The 27923-nt window shown below is 38.4% G+C and overlaps 1 protein-coding gene and 1 long non-coding RNA gene across 2 annotated transcripts in view; one reads left to right on the plus strand and one right to left on the minus strand.

The window, feature by feature from the left end:
- The window catches only part of LOC124795292 (protein patched), a 149013-nt gene that overhangs the window by 119392 nt on the left and 1698 nt on the right, over positions 1 to 27923 (plus strand). The window contains exons 7-22 of the mRNA XM_047259250.1: positions 277 to 369; positions 5693 to 5814; positions 5898 to 6045; positions 6137 to 6277; positions 7826 to 7984; positions 8068 to 8163; positions 8500 to 8625; positions 12304 to 12672; positions 14673 to 14828; positions 15196 to 15508; positions 17364 to 17773; positions 18087 to 18413; positions 19596 to 19738; positions 20456 to 20555; positions 20777 to 21028; positions 24147 to 24273. Of these exons, the coding sequence (XP_047115206.1) occupies positions 277 to 369; positions 5693 to 5814; positions 5898 to 6045; positions 6137 to 6277; positions 7826 to 7984; positions 8068 to 8163; positions 8500 to 8625; positions 12304 to 12672; positions 14673 to 14828; positions 15196 to 15508; positions 17364 to 17773; positions 18087 to 18413; positions 19596 to 19738; positions 20456 to 20555; positions 20777 to 21028; positions 24147 to 24273 (3082 nt within the window). The remainder of the gene's footprint in view (positions 1 to 276; positions 370 to 5692; positions 5815 to 5897; positions 6046 to 6136; positions 6278 to 7825; positions 7985 to 8067; positions 8164 to 8499; positions 8626 to 12303; positions 12673 to 14672; positions 14829 to 15195; positions 15509 to 17363; positions 17774 to 18086; positions 18414 to 19595; positions 19739 to 20455; positions 20556 to 20776; positions 21029 to 24146; positions 24274 to 27923) is intronic.
- Positions 24143 to 27923, minus strand: part of LOC124795293 — a 41878-nt gene continuing 38097 nt past the window's right edge. Inside the window, exon 2 of the long non-coding RNA XR_007016674.1 lies at positions 24143 to 24368. This is a non-coding gene — a long non-coding RNA (uncharacterized LOC124795293). The remainder of the gene's footprint in view (positions 24369 to 27923) is intronic.

The following is a 27923-nucleotide window of genomic DNA, read 5'->3' on the forward strand; positions in this document are numbered from 1 at the left end:
CATCAGTTAAAGAAAGGAATGCTGTTTGGATCGTGAATGGGTAAAACTGAATCACTCAGCATAAAATTCCTTTACAAATTAGTGTTGGTTAGTGGTGAATCCATCTGCTATTCAGTACATTATGCATTGGTATGGCACAACTAAAACAAGATTTTTGTAGACGGAGAGATTGTAATACGATTTAGCTGCAGCCAGTAAAAGAGAGATCAGTGTAATGTGAGTAAGCCTGCAGTTGTGTGGAGACCGAGGTGCCTAATTATCGGCTTTGTGTTACAGGCGGGAATAAGCAGCGCCTACCAGGAGAAGCCCTGCCTCAACCCGTTGGACCCCGAGTGTCCAGAGACGGCGCCCAACAAGAAGACGGGACAGGTAAGCCACACTGTGTTAGGAGCTCTCTTGCAAAATAATGTCTTGTGAATTATCAAGCGCTGTACCGCGAACAGCTCCGTAGCCAAATATTACAAGCAGTGGCAGATCAGCAACTCATTCGATATGTATTCGACAGCGGTACGATATTGACGAAATGCTGGTTTTCGCAGGGGAGAATCGTTGCAGAGCGAGTATTCCTATAACTAAGGTTCCAGCCATTGCTTCTGATAGTTCCGAGGTAATAATAAATAGCGAGATTTCTTGTCTCAAGCGCCATGTTTCGAGGTTGAGTTCAGTTGTGTTGGGATTTTGCTTAATTCACGCGATGGGATCGCTGGGTAATGTACTACAGCAGAAAACGGGATCAATATATATCACTGTCATGTAAAGATACCATAGGTTGCCAGGCTTCTCAACACTGTGCACAAGAGCATGCCCAGGATCTGAGATGGGGCGCAACTCACAGTTTGAGAGTTCACGACAAATGGATCCAGGACACTCACTGCTAGTCAGTATCCATCTCACCGTGCTTCAAACCGATACTGAAATAATATGTCTGTTGTGTGGTGAGGCATGATTTGTCCGATTTGTGAAGATCTTTTCTAGGGACCGCGAGAGACGAACAATAGCTTGTTAAATAAGGCTTTAACTATATATCATAAAGCAGGATTGGAAACACCAACAATGAAAGTAGTGTATCTGCAACATTAGTTGCAAATTCCCTCTGGTTCCTGCCTGATTCTACTTCTACTAACAAATAACAGCTATCTGCTATTAACGGGTAAATTAGCGTCAAATTAGGCGCTTCTCACTGCAACAATCCATTCATCGTTAACTTCTTGATGTTTCTCATTTTCAGACGAATTCCATATCTCTTACTACTATAGTCTATGTTGTCGGATCGGAGACAAGTATTAAAATTCAGGCTATATTTCTCTACCTGTAAATGTTCTGGACGAGGTCAATATTGACGCTGTAACTTCCGGAAAAAGCAGATGCTCGCAGGAAATTTTCAGTACTAATTGCTTCACGTATCGCAGGCGTGCAGCCACCGCCTACGTATTTTTTAACGCCGTGCCGACGGTTATTCCACCCTGTAATGAAAAAGTGCGGCAATAGTTACTGGTCAATCCAGTCACAACTACAGGGGTAGGATGTCAGCCGTGGTCCTACCGGGCTTAATAAAGTTCGAGTGCTGTCTAAATACAAAAAGTCCACAGTGAAACATAACTGCAAGGCATAGTATTTCACTGAACGATTGAATCGTGAGTAGAGTTATAACGTTTCAGTTATGTCTTACATACTACGTTTACATGCGACACATCTTCCGAAATACGAAAACTCAATTTCGGAAACAGTTTTTCGCTATCATGTTTACATGATAAGGTCTGAAGCGAACTTTGTAACCCAGTTAAATATGGTTCCTGGGAAACAGCTGTTACAGTTTGATTTAGTCAACACAATCGCTATTTCTCTTCAACTAGGCGAGATGTAAACAGCTTTAGCTTAATAATTTCTACTTACCTTTCGCTATAAAAAAGTCACTCCGTTCATACTGGCCGAAAATTTTCAAAAACAAGACGAAACCTGACAGCCCAAGCACGTTTCAAAACCGACTGCGTTTACATGGGAGCGAAAATAGATTGCGGAATTGGAAAACCGACAACCAGAAGCGGATTTCTAAAATCGATTTTGAAGTTTTTATATGACCACCCAGAAGCGGTACTGGGAAATCGGTTTACGAAATTCGTTTCTGGGAGCCTCATGTAAACGGGATGACACAGTGTGTACCATTACGGTACGACTGCTTGTGTGAATTTCCAAACTGCAGGGCTATCTCGTGGCGAGTTGCGGTGTTACGATCCTTGAAGTTTCAAAAACAGCTGTACAATTCAAAGCTGCAGCAAGCATCCTGGCAGCGAATGTAAGAACAGTACGTATCTGACGCTCACCGGCAATGGAGCAGTGAGGCAACATCAAGCGATTTGGGTCCTCCAACATTTCTGGGCGAGAATTCGTCAGTTCGACCCCAATACCGAGAGGCAGGTTCCTAGTTGCTCCTCCATGATAACAGCCCATCCCACAAGCGAAGATTGTAGACGAGTTTTCGGCCAGCAAATGGATCACAGTCCTGGATCACCAACAGTATTCGCCGGATTTGGCCCCAGCCGACTTCTGGTTGTTTCCCAAATTGAAGCTGGCAATAAAAGGATACTATTATGATGCAATTAAGGCCATTGACGAAAATTGTCCTGCTGTACTAAATGCACCTCCGAAAAAGGGCTACAGTGGCTAGTTGAAAACACTTTGAAAACGATTTCAGCTGTGTTTAGATTCAGGAGAAACTATTTGGAATAAAAACAGTGACTTACTGAACATAACCCATGACTTTTATTTTTATAGTCACAGTTTCCATCGAACTAACACACACTGTGTATAGCTCCTGACCTCCAAATTTACATGCTTTTTTTCCAGAATCGCCTTGTGTGTTGAATCAACAGCGCTGGCAAATGGAACTGGATTGCAGAAACTTTATCTGACACTCTGAACATCTTAAATCTTTCGTCAGAGTGCACCATGCGGGGATAGGCGGTGAAAATCGCGGCTTATATGTGACACCTGGCAAAAATTCCACACTTTGCGCTCGGCACAGGTGCAGAGAAGGACGAGGAGCGACTCTCCCTCCCTTTGAAACCTAAAAGGCACCGTGGCAGAGTTTGTGTGGTCGCGAGAAGCCACAGCCCCACGGATATCTCAATTTCGGGGACTGCTTTTGTGGGACATTTTTCCGCTCGTAATGGGAAGTACGGCCGCCAGTCGCCAGTCAGCACACAATACGGCCCGACGGCGGGTAGCTTGATGTATCGCCGCGTGACAATAGCGGCAGGTAGGTGAGCGGAGGCCGAGAATGTAAGGTACGGGCCGCCACCTGGCATGTCCGAGTCGGTGGTCTGCTGCCCCCTTCCCTCGTATTTTTCTCTTTGGGCTGCGTCGCTCCTGGCTTGGTTTATAGCACAAAGTTGATTCAGTTTCCATAGTTGCCGGACAATGACATTGCTTAGAATTCAGAGGCAGCTGAACCATGGTGCAGCTCGACATTTTTTATACACAAAAAGCCTACGAGGCAAAATTTATATGCGAGTAGTAGTCATAAGTTTTAATTACGACCTCGAAAAGTAAAGTTATATGTCTGCATTCCAGCTACACATCGAACTCCCTGCGCTACAGTACCGTAGCTCGACGCTAGAGGAGCCAGAAAAAGAAGCGAAGCAGCCGATTGATAAAGTGGACATTTTGTCTGGCTTCTGCAGCGGCGTGCAACAGTACTGTGGCGAGGGTCTTTACACTGAGGTGACAAGTCATGGGATAGCAATCAGCACATATACCGATGGCGGTAGCAATCCGTACACAAGGTATAAAACGGCAGTGCATTGGCATAGCTGTCACTTGTACTCATCTGATTCATGTGAAAAGCTTTCCAGCGTGATTATGGCCGCACGACGCCAACTAACAGACATTGAACGTAGAATGGTAGTGGAAGCTAGACGCATGGGACATTTCATTTCGGAAACCATTAGGGAATTAAGTATACAACATCCACAGTGTCGACAGTTTACCGAGAATACCAAATTTCAGTTATTACCTCTCATCACGGACAACACAGCGGCCGACGGCCTTCACTTAACGACCGAGAGCAGCGCCGTCAGCGCAGAATTGTGTATGCTAACATACAAGCAGCCTTGCGTGAAATAACCGCAGAAATCAAAATGGGGCATACAACGAATATATCTGTTAGGACAGTGTGACGAAATTTGGCATTAATGGGCTATGACAGCAGACGACTGATGCGAGTGGCTTTGTTAACAGCATGACATCGCCTGTAGCGCCTTCGGCTCATGACGATGTAGATTGGATCCTAGATGACTGAAAACCCATGGCCTGGACAGATAAGTCCCGATTTCAGTTGGTAAGAGCTGATGATAGCGTTCAAGTGTGGCACAGACCCCACAAAGCCAAGACCCAGCACATTCTGGACAATTTGAGTGAATGATTTGGCCAGCCAGAACACCTGCCCGGCATATATCCTGTCAAACATTTATGGGACATAATCGAGAGGTCAGCCCGTACACGAGATCCTGCGCTACCAGTTATGCATGGCTATAGATTCAGCATTGCTCAATATTTCTGCAGGGGAGCAGCATGGCTCAATATTTCAGCAGGGGACTTCCATGTCAAGTTGCTGCACTACACCAGGCAAAAGGAGATCCAATATGATATTAGGTGGTATCCCATGACTTTTGTCACCACAGTGTATAAAGTGCACCATGGCTGTAGACATGTACTTGCAAACAAATAAAAAATGAATGACTTAATATTATTATTTTGAGGTGATAAAACTGTGACTGCTTTTCATACATACCCCCACTATGTTAGTGGACTGTGCCATAATGTTTGGCACGTTAGTAAGGTATTGCGGTGTGATAATTTCAATGTATACTAGAACTGCAAACATACACATACAAACAAACAAAAATTGAATTACCTGGCTTGCTGGTTATGCCTTGTGTATATTAAATTGAAAAATTATAGGATCGACAGGAACTTGAGCTTCATACACCTACATTATTCACCTGGCACTAAAAGAGCCACCAACCCATACAGACCTCTATCTCAAAGACAGTAAAGCAAGTCAGTGTGATGTGAAAATCACAACAACTTATAGTGAGATCCTCACCCCTAACTGACAATATACTCCCTGGAAACTGCACAAAAGCTCAGTACAAAGTAGTTTCAGAATTGCTTCACATCCTCATTGGATTTTCTGTGTAGATATCCTCTTTTCTCATAAGAGATTATTCAGTTATACATATTTCTGCTGGTTTTTGTGAACTGTCTGTGTGACTTGAAGTTTCTTACCACAGTAGAGAATACTATATAATTCATCATAGCCTAATTGTACAAATAACTTTGTGTGCCATGCTGCAATCATATAGCACTACTTGAGTCTGAGAGGAAACAAAAGTCTCCCTTTACTCTATTGTTTATGTTGCCATGAACATTTCCGCTTTCACAATGATTTTCAACTAATAATTTGCCTCTGAAAATTTTGTGTGTGTGTGTGTGTGTGTGTGTGTGTGTGTGTGAGAGAGAGAGAGAGAGAGAGAGAGAGAGAGAGAGAGAGAGATAGAGATAGAGAGAGAGAGAGAGAGATTTCTTTGAAGAACATTAATCCAGTTAAAACCACATATCATACAATAATGATACTGAAATATTAAATATGTGAATACGGTACTATTTTTTTCTTCTTCAACTCACATTTCAGATACCTGATATAGGGGCAGAACTGACAGGTGGCTGCTATGGTTTTGCTGCAAAGTATATGCATTGGCCTGAGGATTTGATAGTTGGAGGCACAGTCAAGAATAAGACTGGACATATTAAAAAGTAAGCTGTTGTCTGCTTTCTGGTATTTGCCGCTGTTAATGCTCTACATCCCGCTATCACTAATGCCTGTTTATAATTTTCAGAGCTCGAGCTCTCCAAACTGTTGTGCAGTTGATGGGAGAACGAGAGTTATATGATTTCTGGTCAGCATCGTACAAAGTCCATCATGTTGAATGGACCCCTGAAAAAGCTGCCTTGGTGCTCGATACTTGGCAGAGGAGGTTCTCGGAGGTATGAATTTATGTACTTCCAATGACATTAATTAAATATGGACAGTATCTCCCACATTACTTATCAATACTTCTTTCTTATATACTTGCAGGAACTTCAGAAGTATATGAATGGAGATAACGGCACATCTCCATATAGCATGTATTCATTTTCCACTACTACATTGAATGATATTCTAAGTCAATTTTCGGAACTGCGGTTAGAGAAAGTAATCGCTGGATATGTATTAATGGTAAGCCATGTAAAAACTAACTAATCACCTTTTATCAGTATAAAAACAAACCTCATAGACAATAGTGCAGAAATGAGATTAGTTTGTTTAACCCTTTAAAGTCTCAACAATATGAAAAAACATCACTTTAAAATTTTTCACAAAATTAACCTTTATTATAAAATAAGAAATATGTTACAAAATAAGAAACTGGCAAAAAGCAAACAATCAGTTCTTTCAAAGAGTTGGTTTCACTTTGGAACCTCTGGGATGTATAGTTTACAACTACCTGTCATTTTGTGTGATGTATTTGAAAGCAATTACGAACTTTTCCTGGACACAATCTCACATCTTGAAAATCCCATGCAGCACAATCTCCATGCCGACTGTTGCTTTAAATGCTGTAAATAACTGCTACAATGCACTACATTTGTAAAGTATCTCAGTATGTCTCTGGTTTACAATAGCATCGGTTGTTCCATGTAAAAGGCATTGGTACTTCAAAACAAAATTAATAATGCAGTGGTTTGATGGAAGATTACTGGTACTCAGAGGGTTAAAAGGCCTATTAGTATTCTATATTTTTTCATAACAAAAGGGTGTATTATTGTTGCATGCCAAGAATGAAGTTTAATGGTGATGTTTTCTGACTCTAGATAGCGTAAGACATTTTTATCTGATTGTATGGATTGCTAAGCATTTGAACCTGCTAGAAAAGTGTGGTCTTGTCTGAGTTCCAACAGCTATTAAGCAACTCATATTTTAGCTGTAACACAACAAGATAACTTTTGATGTGTACCTGGGCAGAATACCATATTTGGGCCAGAGATCCAGGATCTTCTCCTGACCCGTACAGTAAAGGCTCTCTGCTGACTTTAGTGGTGGGGGGGGGGGGCAGGGGAGTTTCTAGGAAATATTTTCTATCAGAATGCTCCACTTTGTTCTCCAGAAATTTACTTGCACAATGTTAAATTTACCATTACAATAGAGGAACGAGATTTTTCAGACAGTAGGTAAGAATTCAATGAAGCCACAAACAAATGCAGTAAACTTCTTTCTTTCCCCCATTTCTCCCCTGGAACCTAAAGTAGCACACGAAACAGTATTTTTCTTAGAGAATAGTTAGTAAATTGTTTTGAGTGGTCATAGGCTGCCCAACAGTACTTATCCAGTTTGTCAGTACATTTCCTGGCATCAGTTGTTATACTTGCCATAGCACTACTGGGTTCCACTCCACTTTGTTTTAAAGAGTGAATAAGATTTCCACAGTCAGGTACCCTCCAGTGTATTCAATTTACTTAGCCATTAGAGTACAACACCTTCTGTATTCAATATAATAAACTGAATTATCTTAGTATGACAAAAATCAGTAAATATACTTTGAACTGACACTTCTCTGAGTGTCAAAACATCTCAAAATTAATTTTGGCTGCAGTGCACCTAGCTGTACCAAAACATAGCATACAGTTAACTCATGACATTTAACAAAAGCAATGTGGTTACAATTTCATCCCCAGTCTTTTTGAGATTTGTACAAAGCAAGCTTGAAGCAAAGTGACTTATTTCCAGCTGTTATATGCTGGACTGTCGCTTCTGCGGTGGAGCGATCCGGTGCGCTCACAGACAGGTGTGGGTGTGGCAGGTGTGGTGCTAGTATCCATTACAGTGGCTGCTGGACTGGGCTTCTGTGCTTTGCTTGGCATCGCCTTCAATGCCTCAACCACGCAGGTGAGTACCTTGACCACAGCTTTTCTCTATAGCAGCACAACTGCCAATCAACTGGCTGACTAATGACTTGCTCTCCATTGCAGATTGTGCCATTTCTAGCACTTGGACTTGGTGTAGATGATATGTTTCTCTTGACACACACTTATGCTGACCAGGAAGTCACCAACATACAAACAGATGTAAGTACAGATTGCATAAAGCATTTTCCCATCTTATTCTTGTCTATAAAATGCATCCTATTCACACACAGGAACTAAGTATGTTGTAAGATTATACGTATCATTGCAACAGAAATTTGAAAAAGTGATTTGAATGAAACAGCAGGACTCTATACAACTGTGATGCTGATTCTGTTTGCTCTTGCATCGTAGTAATATTCAGTGTCTCAATAATTTAGACTCATCGAACATGCTAATTTTTTATACCAAGCAAAATTACAAATAAGTTGTAAAATTACTATGATCATTGTCCAATCATTAAATATTTCATCAAAAGGACTGCCTCTTTTGTTCCAGGAACAAACGGGCATGGTCCTGAAGCGGTCTGGTCTCAGCGTGCTGCTGACATCATTGAGCAATGCTTGCGCCTTCTTTGCTGCTGCACTCATCCCCATTCCTGCTCTCAGAGTCTTTTCACTGCAGGTTAGTTGGAAAACATTAAACACGTGTCTGCTAATTGTAAATAAAAATAAAGGAAGATTGTGTAACAGTTATATTTAAACAAGTTATCTGAATAAATATTGCAATCGCACACCCTATTTTTATGTATGTTTTTCCCTTCCATTATGCCTTTAATTAATAACAGCAGAAATCCCTCCTAAAACAGGTTATATAGATATTAAAATATAGCAGTAACTTGTTAGAAAAATTATCAAACATGATATTAATTCAGTCTTGTAATTTCTTAATTGAGGAAAAGATAAAATCTTAATAGTGTTTCATTTTCTTATGTCATTAAGAATCTAATTTTAAATCAAAATTATGTTGAAAATTAGCTTCAGATAAAGGGTTATATCACATTTTCCTACACCTGGATATGCACATACTCATGAATCATGGATTTGGTTAGCTATAATCTGGAAATCTTCATGTAACTATTGCTTCCACATTCCGATTTTTCCACTCACCTGGCAGACATAACGATGGAGCACTAAATATAAATATTATTCGTATTGACAAACTTTCCAGCATTTAGTATTATAAATTATCACAAACAAGCCTGTAAAAATGTAAGTGCTCAGACACTCACTTAATTACCATAAAATTTTGTCCCCAGTTTTTATATCTATCACACAACAGCAAAGGAAAATAACGTGCAGGATCACAGAATACACAAAAGTAAATTTTATTGTTTCTCAGTTGACTTATCAACACTATTCTACAGAAATAATAAGAGCTCAAAAAGGCACGTGTCCAAGATCTATCAATAATGATAGTCATTGCATGGCAGAATTTCACCCCATTAATCTGTTTGTAAATGATACTTTCTTCTGCCTTATAAGCAAACTTTAAACTAAAGAACTGAAAACAACTTTGGTAGAGTCATAGTGTCATATTCCTGACTGCTAAATCTAGTTTACATCTTTACCACTGGAGGCCAAGTTTGTTTTTGACAAGGCTAGTACAGCAATTATTAAATTGCATAAAAGAAGGAAAAAAGGTCTCTCACCAAGGGACCTGGCCACTGAATTTTATTCTGACTGCCATAGTTGTAGCATTCTGTTTTTTCTTCCAAATGAATACAAGGTGTTACAAAAAGGTGCGGCCAAACTTTCAGGAAACATTCCTCACACACAAATAAAGAAAAGATGTTATGTGGACATGTGTCCGGAAACGCTTAATTTCCATGTTAGAGCTCACTTTAGTTTCGTCAGTATGTACTGTACTTCCTCAATTCACTGCCAGTTGGTCCAATTGAAGGAAGGTAATGTTGACTTCAGTGCTTGTGTTGACATACGACTCATTGCTCTACAGTACTAGCATCAAGCACATCAGTATGTAGCATCAACAGGTTAGTGTTCATCACGAATGTGGTTTTGCAGTCAGTGCAATGCTTACAAATGCGTAGTTGGCAGATGCCCATTTGATGTATGGATTAGCACGGGGCAATAGCCGTGGCGCGGTACGTTTGTATCAAGACAGATTTCCAGAATGAAGGTGTCCCGAGAGGAAGATGTTCGTAGCAATTGATCGGCGTCTTAGGGAGCACGCAACATTCCAGCCTATGACTCGCGACTGGGGAAGACCTAGAACGATGAGGACACCTGAAATGGACGAGGCAATTCTTCGTGCAGTTGACGATAACCCTAATGCCAGCATCAGAGAAGTTGCTGCTGTACAAGGTAACATTGACCACGTCACTGTATGGAGAGTGCTACGGGAGAACCAGTGTTTCCGTACCATGTACAGCGTGTGCAGGCACTATCAGCAGCTGATTGGCCTCCATGGGTACACTTCTGCGAATGGTTCATCCAACAATGTGTCAATCCTCATTTCAGTGCAAATGTTCTCTTTATGGATGAAGCTTCATTCCAACGTGATCAAATTGTAAATTTTCACAATCAACATGTGTGGGCTGACGAGAATCCGCACGCAATTGTGCAATCACGTCATCAACACAGATTTTCTGTGAACGTTTGGCAGGCATTGTTGGTGATGTCTTGATTGGGCCCCATGTTCTTCCACCTACGCTCGATGGAACATGTTATCATGATTTCATACGGGATACTCTACCTGTGCTGCTAGAACATGTGCCTTTACAAGTACGACACAACATGTGGTTCATGCACGATGGAGCTCCTGCACATTTCAGTCGAAGTGTTCGTACACTTCTCAACAACAGATTTGGTGACCAATGGATTGGTAGAGGCGGACCAATTCCATGGCCTCCATGCTCTCCTGACCTCAACCCTCTTGGCTCTCCTGACCTCAACCCTCTTGACTTTCATTTATGGGGGCATTTGAAAGCTCTTGCCTGCACAACCCCGGTACCAAATGTAGAGACTCTTCGTGCTCGTATTGTGGATGGCTGTGATACAATACGCCATTCTCCAGGGCAGCACCAGCGCATCAGGGATTCCATGCGATGGAGGGTGGATGCATGTATCCTCGCTAACGGAGGACATTTTGAACATTTCCTGTAACAAAGTGTTTGAAGTCACGCTGGTACGTTCTATTGCTGTGTGTTTCCATTCCATGATTAATGTGATTTGAAGAGAAGTAATAAAATGAGCTGTAACATGGAACGTAAGCGTTTCCGGACACATGTCCACATAACATATTTTCTTTCTTTGTGTGTGAGGAATGTTTCCTGAAAGTTTGGCCGTGCCTTTTTGTAACACCCTGTATAGTGATACACCAAGCTTCTGGGTTATTGCAGACCAGAAACTGCTCAGATGACCAAAAAACAAAGACACTCCACAATTTTACTGGAAACTGCTATTTACTATATTTAAAAAACTTGCTTCATGACACATTTTAAAGCTTGCATTTCTTATGCATTACTTGACAGGTGCCAACAAATTCCTTACAAAATTAAGTTTAAAAAGCAGTGTATTTTGGATCACCTGTTCTTAGTTTGTTTTCGGGAAACAGTCATCCAAATTTTCTGTTTTTCATTCATTTTCCTCTTGACAATGATTCTCACTTTTTGAAGAGCCACAACATCGGTATAGTCAAATGAATTTTGTTCTAATAACGCTTTTCAGTGTATCGGTGTGTGTGATTACAGTTTCCTCAATCCCCTCACATCTTCACTCTTGTCCTCTACTTTTGTTCACTACATGCATATCAAACTCACTGCTCCATTTCAAGTTCACATGCACTGCTACTCAACCACTTGTGAATGGTTTTTTACCCACGTATTCACAACAAAAACTTTTCAAGTCTGTGTAGTGTGTTTAAAAAAAATATTTCTTTTAATTATAATAAAATACTTCAGGCATAGTTTTTTTTTTTATTTTTCAAAAATTGCTGAACCATGCATAGATAACATATTTTGCAAATCAGATAATCCACAGTCTTATAATTGAGGTCTTGCCGTAGTTTTAAAATATTCATTTCCAGTGTTATTATTATTATTATTATTATTAGATAGTTGTGTGTCCATACCTGTTGTTCCAACCAAGTTTTACAAAATTACAGGTGTTTCTTCCATGAAATTGCTTATTATTACGATCACCATAAAAAAACTGTTAACCATCTAACCTCACTTATTTTTTATTTTTAAACCATTCTTGCATAAGGCATGTTAAAAAATTTCTACCATCAAAGTATTTACTCCATAATGTTTATTTATATTGTAACATTTCTGCTTTACAGGCAGCAGTGCTCATGCTCTTTAACCTGGCAGCAATGTTGCTTGTGTACCCTGCAATTGTAAGCCTCGACCTGCGACGACGACGTGCCGGTCGAGCTGATGTCCTCTGCTGCTGCACTTGTCCACAGCAGCCAGCTTTTACAAGTAGTTGTGTGACGTCAGATGGGGAGTCAGATCGGGGGCGGCCCAGGGCTACACGTATCACACCTGAGCCGCCCCCACCTCAGCCACGCAAGCTGACAGCTATCACTCGTGCACTGCCTCCAGACCGTCAGCAAACTGTCACTGTGCTTGCAGCACCACCTCAAGCGACACAGGGTGCCTCTACAGCTCCACCTTCACCACTAGCCTCCCGAACACATCATTCAGCTGTGAGTATTTTATTTTACACATAGCACTGTCCACCACACTTCAGTTTTGTGTCTTTTGATTATATATTGGGAATGGTTATAGTATGTATCTTTCCGTTCCATATATTGGTTTAGCTGTACTTAGAATCTCACTGCTTCATGCCTGGTAAAAACCAGGTTCTCTTTTGTCTCTCAATACCCAGACTTTAATTGCTAGAAGTCAAAGAAAGCACTAAATAACCCCTCATTATATTGCGGAGGCACTTAGCGATAGATAAACACGTAAGCATGGACTGTAGTATGGTAGCTGAGTTTATTATCTTCTGTTCATTGTAAGAACACACTGCCCCACACTCTACATACATGCCTATCTGGTTATCTGTTAGGGAATGATGCACATTTCTGAATTGACAGAGAAAGAAAGAATATATAAATTATCTCTGGAAAAAGTCAGTGGAGATAAACAGTGGAGAATACTGCTGGAAATAATCCTGGGCAAACACAGTGGAAGAAGGAAACATAAAACTGTTAAAACTACTGAGCTGGGAAACATGAAGATAATGAAATTAGTAATAACAATTGTAGGTGATAAGGATACAAAATAATTCAACTGCATGAAAAATTTCCTCTTGCACAATTGATGATAATGCATGGGAAAAAAGTAGACTGGTTAAACATATCAGCATAGGTGGAAGAGGCATGGAAAGATCAGAAGTGCCTTTTAGACAAATAGTATATTTTCTTCTTTCTATCAAATTATACAACAATGCTGTAGAACAGAACTAACAAAATTCCAATGTTTTGTTGTGTTTCCAGAATACTGTGCAAAAATGAGTGACAATAGCTCTTTCTGGAGAGTCATAGACAATACAATAACCTCTTCAAGAGAGAATTTCTTTGATTAAAGGAAGCTTTTAAGCATTCACATTCCAGGGTAGCATACTATAAGAAGCAAGAAACACAAATTCCAGTTGTTTTATTGACAGTGCAAGATTAACAAGGAGAAACCTACCTTCCCCTCCCCACAGCTATTTTTGCCCATTAGTGAAGCTGCCTCTCTCTGTTGCCTAATACCTATTTCTGAAGCTAGCACTGAAAATCTGCATGAACAGTACTGCTGTTGACATAGGACTTTTATTCAGTACTGCTAACTTGCCTCCCTTGAGAAGGTCACTAACATACCCCTGAGTGGTGTTATGGTGTTACTTAACTTAGCGGTAGTCTGTTCAAATCTTGATGGTGGAATAAATCATCACCATCAGTATTTTGCTCCAAACGAAGGTTAGGTGATGGAGTAAAGCTCCTGGTCACCATATTTTGTGGCAATGTCCTGTATTAAATTCCAAACCTCCCTGCAGTTTCTCAGGCAGATGTTAGATGGGGCATTAAGCCTGATGGTGCCATTCACGAGCAATATACTACCTTGCAACTGCAGGATTAACTCTCTTCCTTTCTGTCATCATTACACAACACAAATATAGCACCATACTGTACACACACCCACTGCGGTCATCTGCAGTCAACAGATACACCTATGAAACAATTCCCCTGCACTACATGAAAAGGGACATTTGTGATTACATAGCTTAATAAGCCCTTGGGGTATCTCAGCCAAAAATGCCATATGGCTCTGCCTTTTCTCAAACTTCCCAAAGGGAAACAAACAGCTCTAGTTTCTGCAAATGGTGTATACAAAAGATCACAAACTTACATGAATTTCATAAGTGTTTAAAAAAATACTGCTGAATCCCCAAGCAAGCTTTGCTTAAGTAACAAAATGATATAAAACTAGCACACATTTGACAGCAGAAAGGGAAAATATGAGCGTATGAGACATGTATGTGTCTTACTCAAAGATGCAGTGACCAATTAAATAATTTTTTGTCCATAAATTAGTATTTCATATAATCTAAGCATAAATGAGTACAGATACGTTAGTGCAACTTTAGAACAGTTGAAAAAATTGTTTAAACATCTCAAGTGTCATTTCTGTAAATGTATAATTGCAACATTGCTTGCAGGAATGTTGGGTGGGTTCACGAGAAGTACTGACAGTGGATCCAGAGAGCGGTGAACAGCATTCCACTAGCTGTCCAATACATGGCTGTTGGCGGTGGTCACTGACACGAGCAGCTGCACAACATTATGCACCTTTTATTGCCAAAACCAGTGTCAAGGTATGTATCATATTCATGCAATGCTAGTCACCTCTTTATTGTCTGCCAGTTTTGACAAGTTAAGCATTTAAAAACGTGAGTACAATAACCTTATACAACTCAGAAATCCCAGTATCAGTGTTCTCTACAGTACGAGCTAATAAGAAAAATCTTGGCTTAAATTTGTTTGTATGTAAATTGGAGACATTGCTCAGAACACGAAAACAGATCTTACCATCAACTTACTACTGCTGTGATATACATTGACTAAAAGCAAAATATATCTCACTGCAAAAATTAAACTTCCAAGAACAGTTCATCCAGCTAACCACTTTTATCATATTTCATCTTGGAATAGTCATTATATTTGTGCTCTTTTTTCACACAGGTATTTTCCATGGTGCTAATGATCTTCGTCCTCGCTGGCAGTGTGTGGGGAGTATTTAAAGTCAGTGATGGGTTGGATCTGACGGATATTGTGCCACAGAACACTGAAGAGCATGCATTCCTTGGCGCACAAGAAAAGTATTTTGGCTTCTACAACATGTATGCTGTCACTCAGGGAAACTTTGAGTATCCAAATAATCAGAGGCTGCTGTATGAATACCACGAGGCCTTTATGAGGGTGCCCAACATTGTTAAAAATGACAATGGTGGTCTTCCAGATTTCTGGCTCAGCATGTTCAGAGATTGGCTCATAGGTGAGTGTTCTTTTCGTCAAGTTCTCCCTGAGTGATTATAGAAACTGGTTTTGAAAAATGAATTTACCTGTGATTGTGTTGACATGACACCATATATCTAACACTCTAACAATTAAAGCTTTAGACCACTGGCCATCGTCAACTTTCCTTCTCGTAATATTGTTGCATTCCGTCCCGGATTTTCCAATGTCTGATTTAACTTTTACAAAGAAATTTTTTGAATCCACAGTATTAAAATACAGTATCTGATTACTTTAAAAAATCTCAGATCATTCCAGAAAAACCTGCCAAATGCTGTGCAGGCACGACAGATCTTTGCAACCTTTGCATAGCGAGTATGTGACAAGATATTGTCTTCGCAAAGGAGTTTTTTGGTTTATTGTTCGACACAGGTTCAGTTCACTTTTGTTTTCTTGCAAGGAAACATCATCAACCTGACTTCATATTTTAAGGAAAAAAAGTACGCTTGCAAGATATCAGCCCCAGCAATCAAACGTGAAAATTTGTGCCATAATTCTGACAGTACGTAGGTATGACCTTCTGAAAGTACATCTTTTAAACTTTTATGCACACCGGTTGTTTCTCATTCAGTCTGCCCTACTGCAGTCACTTCATGCCCAAGTACGAAGTACTATACAGTGGAGTGAGAGGTTCACGAAATACTGTTTTTTCATTGGTAACATGTTTTGTTGACTGTTTCTAACATGTAGTTAATGACTGAGATCTCTTTTCTCTGAACATTTTTATGTTGCGATTCACAAATGCAATGTATATGAATGAAACAAATTAGTGGATCATTACCGAAGTAGAGTGGAACTATTTAATTTTTTTATCATCACTGTTATTCATTTTCAGGAGAGACACTGTTCTTCAGTGAGATTCATATGATTAAATTGTAAAACAAAATTCATTAACTTCTTTCCAAAAAAGTTCTTTAGGTTCTTAGGTTTATTCATTTTGTTGAGGCATATATACACCTGCAATACGTGTATATCGATATGAGAAATTGTTAAAATGTTACTGAACTTACATGTGCATAAGGCTGACATATTACATACTCATAGGTATAGGATACTTCCTGTTTTTCATGTAGAATAACATCTGTTCTCGATCAAGATTTCAAAACACATTGGGCAGATATGGCACTTTAGGCATAAGGCAACTGCAGTGGGGTAGAACGACTGACAAACAAGCAGTGTGTGTGAAAGTTTACGAGCTGTACTTTGAGAAGTTCAAAACAGTGTGTTATCAAAATTAGGGCCAAATTGTTGTATGGGATAGTTTCCTGGGGCTGATAACTTGCAAGTGTGCTTTTTCTGCTTAAAATATGAGGTCAAGGTTGGTAATATTTCCTTGTCAATGTTACTGAAAATCTTCAGTGTAAGTCAGAAAGGCTACATTTAGACCAAAGTTTTTTTGAATAATGTAGAATTAATATCAGTTGTGAGCACCAATCTTACAATGTAAGGAAATATAGCAACAATAACAACAAAAGTGATTAACACTTATTATTAATACTTTAAAAAAGAAAAGAAAAAAGTATATATGAAAAAGAAGTCTGAATTTTAAAGACTTGAAGAGATATGCTATGAAAAAATGTTTCAGGGCAAATTAGAAATGAATTGCTAAGATAACTATTATAATTCATAAAAAGTTAAAATACGGCAATGAGAACCCTGAAATAACTTGATTATGGATCATTATATAGGGGTTTGAATCTGCCTTTAAGAGATTCATATTCTTCCTTACATGTCATTTGTGCAAGAATGCTTATGTGAAAGAGGAAGTTATACCTTAATTCACCTTCAGGATCAGATGTTCTCACAAAATTGATATTTTCTTTTCTCATTTTCAGAGCTTCAAAAGGCATTTGATCATGACTGGGAGCGTGGCTGCATAACACAGGAGAAATGGTACGCAAATGCCTCCGATGAAGCCATCCTAGCGTACAAGCTATTAGTCCAGACAGGACATGTAGACAACCCTGTAGACAAGTCACAAGTTCGCCAGCTACGCCTTGTTGATGCAGAGGGCATTATAAGTCCAAAGGCATTCTATAATTACCTGAGTGCCTGGGCCACAAATGATGTACTAGCATACGGTGCATCCCAGGGCAACTTGAGACCCAAACCACGTTCATGGCTGCATGCACCTAGTGATGTTGGTCTCAAGATCCCCAAGTCACCGCCACTTACATATGCACAGATGCCTTTCTATTTGCATGGGCTTGGTGACACACAGAGCATCACACACCTCATCGGAGAGGTAAGACACATGCTTTCAAATGTTTTAAATACACTTGTCAATGCAACAATAACAGTAGACATTCAAATGATGTATGATTTCTAGATTTCATTTTAAAATGTCAGAGTATCACAAGGGCAGATGGAACCATCAATATGTAAATGTCTTTATAGTCAAAGATATTTGATACCATTTACCAGCAAATTCAGTGTAGATTCTATAAGTTTTTAAAGTGAATAGTCAGAAAAAAGTTCTAAATTTACACAATTTGAAACAAATCAAATTTCATGTTGTTCATTCTGTAAATGTAATTTCTTGTGATCTAACACAACAGGTACGTGCAGTATGTGAGAAATTTGAAGAGCGTGGCCTGCCGAACTTTCCATCAGGAATACCATTCCTCTTCTGGGAACAGTACCTGGGGCTTCGGCAGTCACTGAGCTTGGCACTAGCTTGTGCACTTGCAGCAGTTTTTGTTGTTGTCACAGTTCTGCTTGTGAATCCACGTGCAGCAGCACTAATCACACTCTCATTGGCTGCAATCGTGCTGCAGCTACTGGGTGCCATGGGCATGCTTGGTATTAAGCTCAGTGCCATCCCTGCAGTGCTGCTCATTGTTGCTGTAGGGATTGGTGTCCACTTTACGGTCCACATCTGCCTGGTAAGTTTACACCTATCTGCAGTTAGCTTAATTAGAATTATTTACGTCCACCATCTAACAACCAAAGTACCTTCTTTTTCTGTGAAATTACTGTGTATGTCAATTGTTTTTAACTGAGGATATAGCAGAATTGTATTACACAGTTATTACTAAATGTTTTTGGATGAACTTATAAATACTTTGTATACCCCACCAGGTTATATTACATACATCCGCTTTTGACAGTGATTGCATTATATTCTAGAAATCAACTACCGGTACATTACATTTAACATTTTTTATGGATTCATAAAGTGAATTGGCACTGTCATTAACATTTTGCCTCAAATTCAGGAGTAGTGTGGTTCAAATCTCCATCTGGATGTCCTGATTTTGTTCTCCTAATACAATTAATATGCATGCTGGGTTGTTTCCAAGACAGTTACCCTCCCACCCTTTTCCCATTCATTTTTATACTCTGTTTCTAATGGCTTTGTTGTTCATAGGATGTTAAGACCAACTTTCTTTTCTATTTCTATTTCTCATAAAACCAAGTTTCTTGATAATACTCACCTTACAGCAGAGATTAGACTATGGTACCTCTTTCCAGTTTATGGACTCTAGAAATATGAAAGGACATGTTTGGCTGGCATGATACTCTGTATTGCATTCCAGCTTCTCAGCATACGCAACTATGCAGAGAAGAACTGATTGGTAGTATGTCTGTCTTACCTTCGTAAATCAGACGATTAATTAGTAACAAGACATTTAAATGAAAGTTTTTTGTCTGTTCGTATTAGTACTAAACTGGGTGGCAAGTATGAGGAAAAATGTTTCACCTTTCTATGATACATGTTCTTAAAGAGGAGGGAGGGAGAATAAGGTATTTTGTAAAGGTATATAAATTTATATAAGCATTTTTGCAACTACATTACCCTCCATGTCTTGGGTTTCTGCTTCTACAATGGTAAATAATGCTGCACTGGTTTATCCAACTGAAATCTCTCCTATCTAGATGTGAACATTATATATGCATATTTAAATAAAAAGAATTGTACAAGTTCTGATAGCAACATTTGTAGGTTATAACTATCCCCTCTTTCTCAGCAGTAAACTTCCTCTTAATCCTCTTAAATAATGTGTACTGAATTTTTTTTTCCAATATCTGATTAAAAAACACTAAAGACTTCTTTTTTCCCTCAGGGCTTTGTGACTTGTATTGGAAGTAGAGAGCGCAGGACAAAACTGGCACTAGAGTACATGCTAGCACCAGTAGTACACGGGGCATTCGCTACTCTTCTGGGAGTTCTTATGCTTGCCTTCTCAGAATTTGATTTTATAGTAAGGTAAGTAAAATGAAAATAGCAACTGAATCTTACATTATTTATATTAAAATTAACACAAGGTGTTCTGAAACTCGTTTTCTTCAGTCAGGTGTGATGTGCAAACTGCAAAAATAACATTTACAGATGCATATTTTGTCAATGTGAACAAAATAATTTTTTTTTAACAGAACGACATAAGTACACATAATTAAAAACACCAATAGACAGTAGCATTAAAAACGGGAGGGGGGGAGGGGAGTGAGAGGGGGGGGGGCATACTCACAACAATCAGCAAAATTGTCATGATTAAGCTAAAGTCTTAACTCCTTCAGACTTTTTATACGCTATTAGGAAATGCATTGTGAATGACAGCACTTATTTCAAATTGTTGCCATGCACTGTGTTGTCCTTAGCGTAAGTTAGTTTAAGTAGTGTGTAAGTCTAGGGATGGATGACTTCACATTTGAACATTTTTTTTAATTGTTGAGGATTATTGGAAAGACTGTTTTACTACAAGGACATAAAAACTCATAGATATTATAAAACTGAAAACTAGAGCCATGAAAATAAGTACTAGCTCACTCATGTAAATGGTATGCCTAGTATTGTTCATAAAAACACCTAAAATAGAACACAATACTCCTAACCTTGTTTGGAATTCTGTTTTATACACTTGAAGTCAGACATATGACCCTTCCTTATCTTCAATTGTGTAAAATGTGCTTATTTCATTTTCAGGTACTTTTTCTATGTGCTCTTCATACTTATTGCTGTGGGACTTCTTAATGGGCTCCTGTTCTTTCCTGTTCTATTGTCGATGATTGGGCCTCCAGCTGAGGTAAGAAATACATATACTCGTGGGAGATACATGTAACAAAATTGGGTGTACTGAATTCTTTTTCTTGATGAAGTGTGCAAATAAGATAACACTTACCACTGATTTTTACATTTGAAGCTTCCATTTTTTCCTACACCGATTTCGTATAAATATAGTGCTTTCTCTGTCTTCACTTGTATTACATTTCATACATGCTCTAAAAATGTTTTCTGATTACGTAGGTAATTCCTCACGAGCACACTGATCGAATTTCCACACCCACTCCACCTCCATCACCTGCACATGGCCGATCGGGTTCTTGTCGGATAACAAAAGTGGCTCCACCACGTCGCAGTGCGCACTGCAACCGTCTGCATGCAGAACCCTCCCTCACAACAATTACTGAGGAAGGAAACTCTTGGCACTCCACACATGAAATAGTTGTGCAGCCGGAACTTGTTGTTGAAACAACATATGCTCCAGCAACAGCTTCAGTGAGTTCTTTTTGTGTTTTATTTATAATATTCTGCCCTGAAAATGCAATTTTTTGAATAAAATTTGGATTAGCTGCTAATGTGTAAACTGTGCTTATATTCATTTAGGACTGTTTCAACTCTCACAGCGTAATCTGTAAAAATATCTGCAGAGATAAAATATCAGTATTTAATAGAAAACATAAAGTTTCTCAGCTTAACCCTAGGACTCACTCTGCTAAAATTTCCCTAGTACTCCATTTGGGGTCATACATGACCCCAATCAATATATAATTGACTGTGTGTACTAATCATTCAGAGAACAACGTACTGTCGTTTAATACTGTTTGTTTACATTTTATTTATTATTTAGACACATTTCACAGCTTTTTTAACAGGTATGTACATAGTAGAATTAAATTACATATGGCATAGTAATTACATATCAGAAGTTACAATATTACTCTAAGTCATAATTTGTTTCACTCATAAATGTTTCACAATGGCTTCAAATTTACAGAAAATGTGATGAACAACTCAACAGGAAACATAATTCTAACTGGAATCCATACCATAGTCATCTGCACATATTTTGCAAGTAGTAACTATTTCAGAATGTTCCTTGCAAACAAATTTGTTACACTTTTTGCATGTTGAACTGTATTTTGTGTCCTTTGATCGGGGGCAAATGGAGCATCTGCCTCGCTTTCTCTTCTGATTGTCAGGTATTACGTCTGGATGTCCATTGTCTAACAGATCATCAAATCCACACTGTTTGATACTGCTAATAATATCCTTGTTCCTTGCTTGTGGTAAACTCAAACGACGTTCCACTTGGGGCTTTGCCATTTCTTTGGCCAACTTCATTAGAAAAAGACATCTCTCTGTTTTTTCAACAGCAACACAGAAGAGCCTGTAGGCACTGAGTGCAGCTAGATCGACAAGATCATAAAATACTGCTAATGGCCAACATTTTGTACCCTTTTTCACAGAATAGTAAGAGCTCATTTGATCTAGCGTATCAACACCTGATTTTGTTGAGTTGTAATACAACACTACTTCTGGTTTTCGTTTCAAGTTGTTTTCTTTGGGCACTTCAAATGATTGATGTTGTGTTGACAGGAGTAGCACAGCCTTATTTCTTTTTGGAACGTACAAAACTAATAGGGTTTTACCACTGTATGCAAATCTGGTAGTGCATTCTTCCCTAGTTTTCGAAGGCAAAAACTCTTTTGGGACTTCTTTTCTTGTAGAACGTCGAGTACCTACAAGTGACAACTTCATTTTCAACAATTCTTGGCCAAGGTCATAGCTCGTGAAAAAATTGTCAGTGGTAATATTCCTACCACTGCCAGCCAGATGATGCACTAAATCTAAGACCACTCTCTTGCTTTGATCACTTCTCTCACAACACCACTCCTTCCAGTGTACATTTGAAGATTTGTCAGATAACCACGTTCACAGTCTACTGCGCACCATATCTTGATGCCATACTTTCCTGGCTTTGAAGGAATGTAGACCTTGAAACTGCACCGACCTCTGTATACGCAAAGATGTTCATCAACAGTAATGTTGCTGGAAGGTATAAATGATGTTTGACATTGCACGGCAAACAAATCAAATATTTCCTGTACAGCTTCAGCCTTATTTCCAGTCCTCTCTTTCCTTTCAAGTCTTGTGATGTGGTCGTCAAAACGAAGTGAACGCAGAATGTCCTGATATCGTCTCCTCGACATAGTAGCACGGAATAAAGGAGTGCCATATTCAGAGTCCCAAAATTCATCAATAGGTTTCCCCCAGCTCTTCTGTACGCCATACAGAATCAGCAAGCCTAAAAATGAAAGAAGCTCGCATCTGTCTGTATCACACCAGTCAACTAATTTTCCAGACACTTTCAACTCATTTCCTCGTTGATTTGTGAACTGAACTATTATATCCAGCAATTCATTAGTAATAAACTGCCTGAAACAGTCAACAGCTGAGCTAACACTAACTGTACTAGGAATACCTGCTGAAAATCGTTGTATGTTGCGGATTGGAAATCTACAAATTGATGGTTCTTTTGTACTCCATGCAATATCCTGACCCCTGCTTACCAGTACTACGCTTTCATCTTCTCCACTGTCATCATTTTCAGCAAGAATATCATTTCTTCTAATTCATGTAAACAAATTTCATCACTTTGGTCTACCTGTGTCTCTGTTCCATCATCTTCGGCGTCACTACCTTCTGAATCACTACTGCTACGAAATAAGTCTTCCATAGCTTGTTCTACACTATAGCCAGGAGCAAAACGTATTCCACCCATGCTGAAATTACACTGCAACAATAAACGTACAAACGAACTTCCAGTTTGAGGTTAGTTCTGAGTAACACCTGAATTCAGTGTTACCAACTCAAAATACTCAAGAAAGAGATTGATAGTTGATAATCTATACATTCTATGAATGTTACATATAATCTATCTGGGGTCATAATTGACCCCAACAGTAGTTTTTGTTAATTATTGATTTAAATGTTGTGTCAAGCGCTCTAAAATTTTTTGTGACAGAACTACAATACTGTGTGGTAAAAGTCATACAATTCTGGATTTTTACAAGAAATAGAAATATTATTTTATCCATAGTAAAGATGATTGGGGTCACCTATGACCCCAGAGTGAGTACTAGGGTTAAAGTATTTTTCTTGAGTTATTCTTTTGTTCCATGAGTGATACACTATACTTTGTAAGAGCTACAAATGTACTGCAATGAGCAATTTTATAAACAAAACTGTTGCTGTACATTTTACTACAGAAAGACAGTACCTTAATGTTAAAAATAAATTAATATCATTAATCTTTCCACTGCTGTGGGAAACAGTGATAATTAACTATACTGTCCCAATTAGATTACTTCAAATTAATAACTTTTTAATTAATATATTTCATACAACAGTTCCCATTTACATCACAAATTTGTTTTGGAGATGATTTGGATTGTTTTTATAGCTCACAATTTTTATGAGAAAATGAACAAGTATTATTTCACGCATTGAACTGGGAACAAACATTTTACTGTTGCTTCAATACCATGTGACACTGATGAACAGATAATATTTGAAGTCAGAATTATAAAAATTGTTTCTTTTTTTTTAACAGAGTTCCTCTCAGAACAGTGATAATTCATCACAAAGTTCAACCTCAACACCAACACCACAGCCACATGTTACAACAAAGGTCACTGCTACAGCTCACGTCAAGGTTGAGGTCCATACACCGCTACCAAGTAAGTGCAAGGGCTTTTAGTCTTTAATTTTTTTTTTTCCAGCTGAGTGCACTATTTCTGGCAGTTTAATCCAACTCCTCCTAATCTGCTGCAAACTGTTACATCCAAAAATGTTATAGAACATTTCTGGAATATTAATTACATAAGCCAGCTACCTGCATCATGAAGTAAATACTAGTAAAAATCTCAAAGAAGAATATGGTGTGCCTAGCATAAATAGAACCACACAGACAGAATACAACAAATAGGAACACAGATAGATTAGGATTTCACATTCCATCATAGATAACTAGGGGCAGCTTTTCAGCAAAATGATAACCCAAAAATAATGTAAAATTGCAAAGACAGGTTTACCAATATTCGTGACTTAAATTGGATTTTGCCTTTTCTTCGCCCTTCAAGCTGAGGTTTGTGTATAATCTTAAAATGACTGTTCCTTTCCTGCATAATGAACTATGATGTGATGTCAAAAACAGCACCAATATTGACAAAAAACAGTTAATTTGACAATAAACACACCAAAATTTACAAAAGACAGTGAAATTGATTTGGCATAAAACCGCTGAATCTGGCAAAAAATAACCAAAACTGGAGAAAATGTAACCTTGGGAATTTAGCAAAAGAACACAGAAACCAGCAAAAAAACTAATTTCTTAAAAAAATATCAAAATTAGCAACAAAATTCTACAGGCATTTGAAAAAATATTTGCCAAAATTGGCAAAAATTAACTAAATTTAGTAAAAAAATATTTTTAGATTTGGCAAACAATAATAACACTGGGCAAAAATAACATCAAATTTGGCAGAAAATAGCACCAAATTTGGTCAAAAAATAACACCATTTTTTCTGTCCCTATTAATAAATCATTAGACATGCGTCACAAGCTCAAGTAGGAATAGGAACTATCCTGGCATTCACTTTAACTGACTTTGTAAAATCCTAGGTAACCAAAATTTTGAAGGTTGGATGGGGAGTTGGAACCCACTCCCCCCAAACAAAAATGCAGTTCCTCAACAACACTGTCTTCATTGGTAAGGATATGTGATGTAGGGAAAGTTGATTCAATGGTAAAGGTTACAGAGAACTGCAGGAAATAAGCTCTGGAACTGAAAAGAAGGAAATAATATAATAATAATAATAATATTGCCAAGATTAACAGGCAAAGAGACAGGAGAAATGAAATATCAAGGGAAAGAGACATGCTACATATGATTATATTTTTTAAGGCCATTAATTGGAGGGTGACCTAAGCCAGCAAACATAAAATAACAGGACTCCAACTACAGATAAGCCAGACACTGGGACTACCCAGATGATTCCAAATTAGCTTCATCTACCACCTCAAGACACTATACTCTATACTCCAACTCTCTCTCTCTCTCTCTCTCTCTCTCTCTCTCTCTCCCTTCCTTCCTTCTACCTGCTGCTCTGTACAAAAGTTACATTTTTCTGCATTTTTCCTTTTCATTTATAAACGTTCTTTCTACCAGTACAGTCTACTAGACACCACTTTCCACTGCACTGTACTTCCCATCTGACCTTGAAATTGTCAATGGGTTGGCAAACAAGTTAAGTCTCCTGACTTGTATGCACATAGTAAGAACATAAAAAAAGTCCCAGCAAGTAACTGGATATCTAAAATATACCTATAAAAGTTCATTAATATTTTGCTTTAATACCAAAAAGCTTCCGTCAGTAACATGCACACATACATTTGTCACTGTCATCATGATATTTGATGTATCCTGTCATGATATTTGATACATCTTGAAGTTGAAACTTGACAGTAATGAGAAGTCCACTTAGATATACTACAATGCTGTCAAAGAATGAATATTTTTTTTTCACTATAGTTAATTCCTTCGCACTTGTCTGCTGTGTTTTTGTACAGATGTATTACTAATTTGTCATCCACATATCTTCAGAAAGGAAAAAGGAATTGGCTAGGTGCAGTTGAATACAGGTCGCTCACAAACCCATGCCACATGGGGGCCACATTGTATCTTATTTCACATCAACACAACCTATATAATTTTGTTCAAACATTTCTTTTTTCTCAGTTTTCTTTAACATTTTTTAAATGTATTGTATGAAAACAGCTGCTTTTTCCATTATCGATCTACTGCAGTTACCTATCTCCTGTGCATCTAGCTTCTATTAATGTACTGTTTTCAATGAACTAACTCCATCCCCAGTCATGCTTGCACCCTTACACAGTTTCAAAAAACTTCATAATGCTCACTAAGCCCTCTTCTCTCCTCTTTGACAGAAAAACTGAGCAATCATTAATAGATCTGTAGTGTAACTCTTCACTGTGCACTGAATTTCTGACTTTGTTTCCCCATACAACACTAATTCTATTTATGAAGAAAGGAGAAATGAAAATAGCTAGTTTTCTGGTAGAACTCACATTGGCATAATTCAACAAACTGCCTAAAATGCTGTGTTCTTGACTGCTGTGCCTTAGGGTATTTTGATGGTAATACTATTACCCCAATTTATCACTACACAACATTGATTTTATTCTTCAACAATTGAAAGGCTGTTAATTGAATACTTTCCAGAATTAATTAAAATAAATATGGTTACAAAATACAGGGTGGGTCATGGAAGTATCCCTTCTTTCAAGGCGAATTTGTGAAGGGAGGGAGGATAGGAAGGATGAGTATGGGCTCTATCGATGCAGTGCAGTGGAAGTTCCAACTGGTGCCACTGTCAGTTGTAAACGTGGCTTGGTCAAAAGAGCACTTTTGCTGTTGAAATGCACTTTTCCCAAAACTAGTCTACTATTGCAGTACAGCATATGGTGCATACTCGTTATCAAATACACCCCCTCAAAACTCTGTTCCTGAATGTAAATCAATTTTTTTACTGGTGAAGAACTTCCATGGAACACAGTGAAAGCATAATTGGGCCTTACTGTTTTGAGGAGAACGACCGTGCTGTTATCATCAATTCTGAGCAATGTCACCATGATCCAACAATTTTTTGAACTACAGCATCAACAAATAGATTTGGAACTTCTGTCTTTCAGCCACATGAGTGACATGGACCACACTGCTAAAAATTCGATGGCTGTTTTGAGGGAAATCTTCCCCGGGTACTTGATCTCCTGGTATGGGGACACTCTACGGCCTGTGTACTTGCCGTCTTTAACTCCATGTAATTAGTTTTTATTGGTTTATCTCAAGATTAAGGTGTATGAACATTAATCCACAACCCTATGAACCTTGAAGCATGGAATAAGTCTTGAAGTAGGCTGCATTGCACTACAGAAGCTTCACAAAGTTTTGCAGAACACCAGTATATTAACAATGAGAGAAGTCTCTTGAAAGACTTGTTGTTTAAAGCCTCATGAAATTAATTTCAATTTGTATCCTACTGATACCAAAATACAATTTTGTTCTACATTGCATTTTTAAAAAAATAATTAACCTTCAAAGTTAGGGATAGTTTCCTGCCCAACCTTTAGCATAACGAGATCAATGTGTACACCACCTTCTTACATACTATATCTTCAGATTAACACATTGCTAAATTACAAATATTAACAAGCATACAGCTGTAGGTAATATTACAAGCAGTAACTACACTTATTATCGATAATGTCAAATTTATTCTATTCTGTGATGTATACATTTCAGCCTAT

Source organism: Schistocerca piceifrons, chromosome 4 (genome assembly GCF_021461385.2).
Source record: "Schistocerca piceifrons isolate TAMUIC-IGC-003096 chromosome 4, iqSchPice1.1, whole genome shotgun sequence".
Taxonomy (NCBI): Eukaryota; Metazoa; Arthropoda; class Insecta; order Orthoptera; family Acrididae; genus Schistocerca; species Schistocerca piceifrons.